The 10497-nt window shown below is 43.5% G+C and overlaps 1 protein-coding gene across 1 annotated transcript; it reads left to right on the top strand.

Annotated features, from left to right (window-relative positions):
* Positions 1-6289: 6289 nt before the first annotated feature.
* LOC124650041 lies at positions 6290-7242 on the top strand. Its single transcript, XM_047189608.1, has one exon. The coding sequence runs from the start codon at positions 6304-6306 to the stop codon at positions 7156-7158; it is 855 nt and encodes a 284-aa protein (XP_047045564.1). The 5' UTR covers positions 6290-6303; the 3' UTR covers positions 7159-7242.
* The last annotated feature ends 3255 nt before the right edge of the window (positions 7243-10497 follow it).

Raw genomic sequence — 10497 nt, 5'->3', positions numbered from 1 at the left:
CATGGCAAACCGCACATATCCTCGTCGTTTAGTTCTGGGGATTGTCGATGTTCCCTTCTGCCTTGCCGTGCTCTGTCTACCCTTGCTTGTGCTGCCGTATCTCTTGCTCCACTTGTTCCTTCAACATTTGCTGCTGCTGCTGCTGCCGTAGGTCGTGGACTATTTTGTCTTGCAGCTCCTTCTGGCGGTGTTGATACAAACGCCGTTCCCATGACTTCTTGTCCTGCTATCGCCATATTGTACAAAGCCTCCCTTGGATCTCCTGGAGGTGGCCTGGATGCAAGGATAAAGGCTTGTGTCGCCATATACCCAGCTTCTGGTGTTTTAGGGATAATATTCCCTCTTGTGTCTATCGACATAAAAGACATGTCGAGATTTTGAACCAGGTACTCTCTTTCTCCTTCAGGTATGTGTTGCAATCTGGACCTTGCTCTGTTCCGAGCTTCGCTATGACTATCTCCCGAGGTTCTAGATTGTCGACTTAGATCTGCCCTTCGTCTGCTTGACGCGGAGGCTGCCTCCTTTCTTTTATTTAAAGCTTCTGTCTGTTTTTCCAGTTCTCTTCCAGCTCTGGCGAGTCTATATTGATAAGCTTGCAGTTCTTGGACTGTAGCAGTTGTCGTCATTGGCTCCGAACCATCTAAAGCTTTTGCAGCTCTATCCCAAGCTGTTTGTGGGAGTTGAACTCTGACGCGTGGTGTGGGACCGACATATTTAGTGCCCATACCTCTCCTTAGATCTGAGGGATCGACATAGGGATTGCCCAAATCGTCGAAAGCCTCTGATGTTTCCTCTTGATCGCGACTTGCCTCTCCAATAGCAAAGACTTGATGATATTCTGTATTTTTCACCTTGCTTGGTTTGGTGACACCATCATAGAGTTTGGTGAAGACCTTCCCAATAGAGGTGGATTTATCGATGAAGTTGAAGCTGTTAGCGTCGCTTGAATCATCGCTTATATAAGAGTCCACCGATGATTCGAAGGACATGTCGCTGAAGATTCTGGCGAGTTTTTCACTTGCCCTGCTGTCGATGAAGCGTGGCGACGAAATCTCCGTATCGCTGGACTCGACGGATGATACTGAGTTTGTAAGATCAGAACCACCCGACGAAAATCCCGACGAGATCGGAACTTCGAGACGATACACTCCTTCTTTCTCGACGCGGAAATCGAATTTTCCGAACGTCATCTCCATGGGCTCCGCCAGATACGCATATGCATCCAAACGGGAGGGTGGGTGAGGAACAAAATCAACAGGACCAGCAGCGATCTGTTTACCTCGATCCATTGCGTTGCTTGCTACTGATGAAGTCGACGATCTTGAACGTGCCATCGAGATCAGCTCCTTGTCGCCTCTAATTCCCACAGACGGCGCCAATTGACAAGGTTTTAACTTGTCAATGCCTATGGATTGTAGGCTAGGGTTTAGTTGGAAGTAGAGGGCAAGTAGATCTCGAAGGTTTCAGCCGAAAAGTAACTCGACGATTATGAAAACTAGGGTTTGTGAACAATGATTCGATGATCTCTTCGTCCCTCGACTCCCCCTTTATATAGGAGGTGGAGCCGAGGGTTTCGCTTCGTACAAGTTACAGAGTCCGGGACGGTTTCTAACTCATCCCGCCAGATTACAAATAGCACTTCTTATTACAACTCTAACTTTCCTTAATATATCTTGGGCTCCCGAATCTTCTTATTCTTCGGGTATTGGGCCTTCAATAAACCCCGGGTACTATCTTCGGCAAGCCCATTTGGGATGCCTATGTCACCCTGCACATACATGATATGATGAGTATTGTGAGATTTAATTGGGCATTACGACAAAGTACATAGACCGCTATCCAGCATGCATCTATGCCTAAAAAGTCCACTTTCAGGTTATCATCCGAACCCCTTCCAGTATTAAGTTGCAAACAACAGACAATTGCATTAAGTATGGTGCGTAATGTAATCAATAACTACATCCTCGGACATAGCATCAATGTTTTATCCCTAGTGGCAACAACACATCCACAACCTTAGAACTTTCTGTCACTGTCCCAGATTTAATGGAGGCATGAACCCACTATCGAGCATAAATACTCCCTCTTGGAGTTAAGAGCAAAAACTTGGCCAGAGCCTCTACTAATAACGGAGAGCATGCAAGATCATAAACAACACATAGGTAATAGATTGATAATCAACATAACATAGTATTCTCTATCCATCGGATCCCGACAAACACAACATATAGAATTACAGATAGATGATCTTGATCATGTTAGGCAGCTCACAAGATCCGACAATGAAGCACATGAGGAGAAGACAACCATCTAGCTACTGCTATGGACCCATAGTCCAGGGGTGAACTACTCACTCATCACTCCGGAGGCGACCATGGCGGTGAAGAGTCCTCCGGGAGATGATTCCCCTCTCCGGTAGGGTGCCGGAGGCGATCTCCGGAATCCCCCGAGATGGGATTGGCGGCGGCGGCGTCTCGGTAAGGTTTTCCGTATCGTGGCTCTCGGATGCGGGGGTTTCGCGACGAAGGCTTTAAGTAGGCGGAAGGGCAACGCGGGGGGCCACACGAGGGCCCCACACACCAGGGCCGCGCGACCAAGGGCTGGGCCGCGCCGCCCTGTTGTGGCGGCGCCTCGTGGCCCCACTTCCTTTCCCCTCGGTCTTCTGGAAGCTTCGTGCAAAAATAGGACCCTGGGCGTTGATTTCGTCCAATTCCGAGAATATTTCCTTACTAGGATTTCTGAAACCAAAAACAGCAGAAAACAACAACTGGCTCTTCGGCATCTCATTAATAGGTTAGTGCCGGAAAATGCATAAATACGACATAAAGTATGCATAAAACATGTAGATATCATCAATAATGTGGCATGGAACATAATAAATTATCGATACGTCGGAGACGTATCAAGCTCCTCCACTATGGTGACCTCCGGTGACCTTACTCTCCGACGACCCTCCGGCGACCCTCTAGCCTCCATTACCTCTGGCCTTCGTCCTCTTGTTCATCCTCTCCTACATCTCCTCACCTCTCTTCACCTCTCCTACGCCCCTTATCCATCATCACCGGCGGCTAGGCTAAGAAAAATGAGAATGAACATTGCACAAATAATTCTAGCAACAAGAACGAGAAAAAATAACGAGCCAAAAAAATTCGAAACAAAATGTGCCAGATCCAGATCCAGATCTAGAAATTTCAAATTTTAGTAGTGGCGCACCTTTTTTCTATCCAGTGGCGCACCTCAGACGTTTAGGAGTGGCGCACCATGAAGCTAGTAGTGGCGCACTACCTGGTGCACCACTGCTAAGCCAAATAGCAATGGCGCATCACTAGTGCGCCACTACTAAAAGTTAGCAGTGGCGCACCACTAGTGCGCCACTGATGGGTAAAAGTGGTGCGCCACTGATTTCCCTTTTCCTAGTAGTGTGTGGCCTACATGAGGCATCACTTAGCCAAAGGGTCAGATCTAGCAAAAAAAAACAGACAATTAGGGGTTCAAGGGAGGGATGGTGGTCTAGGCTCAGTTCTTTTGGCGGCTTCTCCTAGAAGCTGCCCTCCTCCCAGCTTCCTGGGGAAGCCGCCCATAAAATTTGGGGAGGCTTTCAAACTAGTCTAGGCTAGACCATTTCGGAAGCCTTCCTAAATTTTGGGAGCGGCTTTCGGAAGGGCAGCTTCTCGGAGAAGCCGTCAAAAGAACTAATCACTAGTCGCTCATGATAGGGGTTCCTAGACGCTCCCTGCGGAGAAGCCAATAGAATTAAGCATTGGATTCATCTATCTAAATCTGTAGAGTGGAACTATGTATTTGAGGTGCTAAGTAGATATTTAACCTGGATTACACCACATTCATTTGGGTTCACTTGAACTCCGTCATTGGGCCAGGGACATTTTTGAAGCCCAAGCTTTGCAGCACTAGGCATAGGCTGTACCGTCGGTATAGAACTATACTTAATGTTAAGTTAAATAACACTAGTGGTCAAACTTCTCGTTCGGTCACCCATTCTCACGCTATCCCAACCCTAGGACGTTTAACTGCTCCATTCCTTTGGGTTGAGCTTTCAAGATAGAATTAACATCTTGTGGATAATACTACCATACCAATCCTATAAACCCTTACCGCGATATCACAACTCTTTATAATTTTAACTTTAAACAATTATTTGAATTAACATCAATAATTAAATAATAATTTTTTTTATGCAAAATTCAATTTATTAATTTTAATTTATTTTTAAATAAAATAATATAAAATCCTAAATTTCTGTCAAAAACTAAAATCCTCCTTCTTCCATATTTTTATTTGGAATTTTGAGAATCTAAAAATTGGCTAACTTTTTCCCACAAACCAGAAAAGCCGTTTACCAATAAATGACACAATTTTGCAAAAAGGTTGAACTTGAGTTTTGTTAAATTCTCTTGCAACTAGATGACATAACACATGGACATCTCAAAGGATTTTATATTTTTATATTTTTATCATTTTATTTTATTTTTTTCCAAAACTGAAAAGGCGATATCGATCCGGGGGGGCGGTACGTGGAGGAAAAAAAATCTTGTGCCGTTGGCACAAAGCCTACCCCCTAACGCCGTTTTGCCGCCATCACAGCGGAGGACCTGTGCCGATGGTGGCCGTCGGCACAAGATTTTCTTTGCCAACGGCTTTCTTGTGCCGATGGCCTTCTTCGTGGCCTTTGTTTGAGACCTGTGCCGATGGCCCGATAAATTTCCGTCCGCACAGAATACGGCCGTCGGCACCTTGACTGGTTCCCGTAGTGCCAGGGGTTGGGTTGTATAATGTTAATGCACGAGCTGGATCACGCGAGCAAGTCCACCCCTCTAGGCTTTGGGGAACCCCGTTACCAAACATCGTCTACCTTCTACAATTATCTAGCCGCTAAAACCTTGACACCATGTATGTTGCTTAAGAATATGCGAGCCATCAACATAGTAAATTCAGAGAAAACAACTTACATCTGAAACATTGCATCGATGTTACTAGTACACCATGAAATATATTTTCATTTAAGAAAAAGATCCACCTACATTCTTGCAAGATTCTCTTGTGGTCCATGATCTCTAACACCACATATATATCTTGTTCCTCAAACAAATAAGATTAAACCAATTTAATCATAGGCCGATATAAAAGTGGAAGGACCAGGACATTTGGGTTTTTTTTTGGACAACCATCGAACATAAAATATTGAAACCATGGAATTCTTCACAAATGAAACGACAGAAATTATTGAAACCATATAACTATTTAAAAATGAAAATGTTATAATTAATCGTAACTATCTAAAAAATGGAAATTTGAGGAGACTTGGAGAAAATTTAGTATTAATAATGGTTATGTAAAGCACATTGTTTTTATAATTCCTCTGTGGTTTTTCTGCAGTTACCTTGTTTTTCTTGTGCTCCTAAAAATCATTTTCTCTAAGAATATATACATTATTCCCCTATTTTTGTAAGTTTTTTTCTAAAAATACGCATAATTTTTTCTTTGATTTGGTGTTTTTTGGTTTCCTGACTTTTCCTATATTTATTTCCTTTTTGTATTTTTTCTTATATTTGTATTGACTATTCTGCCCTGTGTGTGAAACCACTGCCATGTAAGGGGTGATAACACTTGACTGAGATTTAGGGGCTTAAGTTCCTTAGCTTAAGAAGCTTAGAGTTAGAATTCAATTGCCAAATCTTGAAGCGGCTGATAATTGAGGAATCGAAACTAGATATTGTAGGAAACTTATAATGACAGTAAAAGTGTCACTAAAACGATCATGGGAACCTACAATTTGATGTTTTTTTTGGTCGATTAAATACCATATACGCAAGCTAAACGTGGAAACTCTTAGTTAGTGTACCCGATCGAGCTGGTCAAGAAAGCGGGTTTAAGAGCTTACTAATCCCATGCATCTACAGTATATCATATCAGCTGCCAGATACTATGTATGGCATGACACGTAACCTTGTATTGCTCTCCTGCAGGCTAGCTCCAGCAATACCTTGCATCTCGGAACCACTCCCAGCTGACCACGTCGCGGACGAGCAGATGAACACAAAAAGAACAATTTGAAGACTATTATATGGGAACCAATAATTCTTCTTGGTATCAATGTCGAGTGATCTGTCTAGCCATCACACACGACGTGACCCTCTTTAAATACCACGCGACTCTTCTTCCATCCTGTTAGACACAGACAAAGATTTGAGCTTTTGTCCTAAGAGCGACCGAGCTAGTCCAAAGAAATTCACAAGAACACTAGATTTTTCCTAAACGAGAAAAGAGACAAGGTAGCTGATCGAGATGAGCAGTAGTGATCACGAGCAGGCGGCCATGGAGCAGGATGGCGCCGGCCGTGGCGATCAGGTGCCATCGCCGGCGTCGTTGAGCGCAAAGAAGCTGTGGCGCATGGTGCGCGCTGTGCACCTCGTCCTTGTCAGGGGCCTCGGCAAGCACCAGCCCAAGCTCGCCGCGCTCGGCGTCAACCTGCACCACATGCTGTCGTCGTCCAAGCGCCACCACCAACACCTCGGGGCGGCAACGGGGGATCAGAGCCCGGCCCTGACGACCTACCTGTCCGCGGCGCTCTCCTGCCGGTCCATGGACCCGGCCTCCGCGGTGCACCCGTACCCGCGGCGCGGCGGGCACGGCGGCGGTGCCTCCTCGATGTCGTGCCGGTCCATGGACCCCGGCGCCGCCGTGTACCAGCAGTACCAGTACCGCCCCCGCGAGGTCGAGTTCAGCTTCAAAAGCACGCCGCTGAACAGGCGGCCCCGCCGCACGCAGCGGCACCGGGATCAGGACCTCCTGCGAAAGCAGCAGCTCGAGGACCTTCCGGAGTACGGCTCTGCCGCCAAGGTGAAGACGCTGTTCGAACTGATGGACGGCGACGATGACGTGGACGACGACGGCGACATGGAGAGCGCGATACCGTGGGCAGCATCCGCGCCGGTCGGCCGGCCGCCGCCGCGACAGGTTCGGATCACTGATTCGCCGTTCCTGGCGAGGGAGGACGACGAGGTCGGGAGCATGGGCGTGGTCGACCGGCGCGCCGACGAGTTCATCCTGTGGTTCCACGACCAGCTGCGCATCCAACAACACCAACAGCAACAACAAGGCCCCTCCTCGAGGGATCGCACCACGTACTGTTTTAGGTAGATCGGAGAGCAGAGCGAGTACACTCCATGCATGCATGTATTATTTCATAAGTTCTTAATGTATATGTGAGTTGGATTTTGGATTGTTGGTTTTTGTTTTTTCGTTTTGGAACAAACTTGTTTGCCTCCTTGCTTATATTTTCTCTTCTGTCCATTTGGGTTTGATCGATGCTGAGATGATTAATGTTGGTCGAACTTTGGGGTCGATCGGGCAATTGTGGAGTTGTGGTCAGCTGCATCACTAAATTTTGATGGCAGGCTTAATAATTTGTTGGCAGCACAAGCATCACCAAGGGGAACAAGTGGGATGCTGAGATTGATATATGATCCACATTTGCTAGATGTTTCTTTCATCGAGTTGTCACGGCAATGTTTGCAGAAAATACTGAAACCATGTCGGAATTCTAAAAATAAACTATAATCGAAATGAGAATAAGGGCACTACATTTTTTTGGCAACTGGAAGAGCACTACATTGGTCTCTAAAGAAATGCACTACATCTGTGCATCAGTACATTTCTAACGACATGAATGGTACGAGAGCACCTCCCGTACGTGCACACATCCGCCATTCCTTTGAGTTGAGATTGGCACCCCACAAAACATTTGCATGTTAGACTACCTAACAAAAGTAATCTCTCATTGAGAACCAACCTGTGGTTGGATGGTTAGGAGGGCAGTGGCACCCCCAGCCCACCAGAGTTCAAATCCCAGATTTGACACTTTGGTGTCTCATAAAGGCGGAATATTCTTCAGTGGGAGGCGACGTTCCCGTCGACAGCGAGGCGCCTGTGGTGATTTCGTCAATCTCAAGACCCGCCGGATCAGTTCTTCAACGCAGTCTCTTGAAGGTGCTCATAGGGGTAGGGTGTACGTGTGTGCGTTCATAGGGGTGAGTGTGTGCGCGTATGTATGAGCGTCTTTGATTGTACTGTGTTTCGCAAAAAAAAAAAAAAAAAAGTAATCTCTCATTATTTAAACAGGATTTAATTTGTATGTTGGATTTGAAAGAGCCATAAGTATTGGAAGATATGACAGATTAACAATCCGGTTGAATCTATGAATTTATTACGATGATATATTTTCAACAATCCATAAGAGTGTTCGAACAAAATTCAAAATTTAAATTCCGAAAAACATGCAAACATGATGATACACAATAAAACTAGATAAAATCAGATTCAGAAAATTGTGTCTCCAAATTGAAAAACAAGACAAATGACAAATATATTCCAACTGTAAGAAACCAAGTTTAAAATAGAGTGAAAAGAAATTGTTTGAAAGAAAAAACCATCAAGCTTCACCAAGAATAAGAAGTCAAAATTTAATTTCTAAAACACATTCAAACATGATGATATACAATAAGACTAGATAGAAAGAATACAAAAAATGTATCTCAAAAGTGAACTATAAAACAAAACGTATGATTAACCAAGTTTGGAAAAGAGAGAAAAATTGTGTTTCAACAAAAATCTTCACCATGTTTCATCAAGTATCAAAAGTCAATTTTTTTTAAAGATTGTCAAAGATATTCAATGTCATTCTTATTTTGAAGCTCCCCTCACTAGAAACTCAAATATTCAAATGGTTCACAAGTTAAAGTTATGGTTCAAAAGCTATAAAAAAATTTAAGTTTTAGAACTAGATTTAGTAGGGTGGCAAACTAACTAATCTTTCTCACACAAATCTAAAAAAGAGACGAGCGAGAAGGTGGGCCATACGGTATATCCCCTGCATGCTAGAAGAGCACTTTTCCATACTAAGAGCATCTCTAAGAGAGCCTATAAACACGCGAATTGAAAATATTGAGTTCAGTTCAGCGAACTCGTGTTTACGGGTCGGAAAATCACCAACGGATATCAGAACACGTATGGCCATCACCATCCGAACCCGTATGGCCATCACTATAAAAAAACGTATGCTAGAATATCTGTTTTACAGTTTTGGTTTATGGGCACTGTTCTGCGCCAGCACCATCCGAACTCGTAAAACTAGGATTTTTCATAGAATTCATATGCAATATGGTATAAACACAAACATACAACAATCAAACATAATTAAACGAATAATAGTTTTCAAAACACAATAATCATCCAAATTATTACAACAGATAAACAAATGTCTCAACCAAATTACAACCGTTTTCAAATAATAAATTAAATGAACAAATGTCTCAACAATGATTAATCTCACACATAAATAAATGGAATGGTAGGATCATTGGCGACGGCCATGTCACTGCCAGTGGTGCATTTTGAAATCATAAACGAGATGGACATGGGTAGTGACTTTCTCAATTAATCTGCCTCAAGAAAAGCTTCAGTGTGATTTGTTGGAGATATGCCCAAGAGGCAATAATAAAAGTGGTTATTATATATCTTTATGTTTATGATAAATGTTTATATACCATGCTATAATTGTATTAACCGAAACATTGATACATGTGTGATATGTAAACAACAAAGAGTCCCTAGTATGCCTCTTAACTAGCTTGTTGATTAATAGATGATTAGTTTCATAATCATGAACATTGGATGTTATTAATAACAAGGTTATATCATTATATGAATGATGTAATGGACACACCCAATTAAGCGTAGCATAAGATCACGTCATTAAGTTATTTGCTATAAGCTTTCGATACATAGTTACCTAGTCCTTATGACCATGAGATCATGTAAATCACTTATACCGGAAAGGTACTTTGATTACATCAAACGCCACTGCGTAAATGGGTGGTTATAAAGGTGGGATTAAGTATCCGGAAAGTATGAGTTGAGGCATATGGATAAACAAGTGGGATTTGTCCATCCCGATGACGGATAGATATACTCCGGGCCCTCTCGGTGGAATGTCGTCTAATGTCTTGCAAGCATATGAATAAGTTCATAAGAGACCACATACCACGGTACGGGTAAAGAGTACTTGTCGGAGACGAGGTTGAACAAGGTATAGAGTGATACCGATGATCAAACCTCGGACAAGTAAAATATCGCGTGACAAAGGGAATTGGTATCGTATGTGAATGGTTCATTCGATCACTAAAGTCATCGTTGAATATGTGGGAGCCATTATGGATCTCCAGATCCCGCTATTGGTTATTGGTCGGAGTGAGTACTCAACCATGTCCGCATAGTTCGCGAACCGTAGGGTAACACACTTAAAGTTGGATGTTGAAATGGTAGAACTTGAATATGGAATGGAGTTCGAATATTTGTTCGGAGTCCCGGATGAGATCCCGGACATCACGAGGAGTTCCGGAATGGTCCGGAGAATAAGATTCATATATAGGAAGTCATTTTATAAGATTTAAAATGATCCGGAAGGTTCTATGGAAGGTT

This window comes from Lolium rigidum, chromosome 4 (assembly GCF_022539505.1).
Source record: "Lolium rigidum isolate FL_2022 chromosome 4, APGP_CSIRO_Lrig_0.1, whole genome shotgun sequence".
Lineage (NCBI taxonomy): Eukaryota > Viridiplantae > Streptophyta > Magnoliopsida > Poales > Poaceae > Lolium > Lolium rigidum.
The sequence above is the reverse complement of the archived record's forward strand: the minus strand, read 5'-3'. Positions and strand labels throughout refer to the sequence as shown.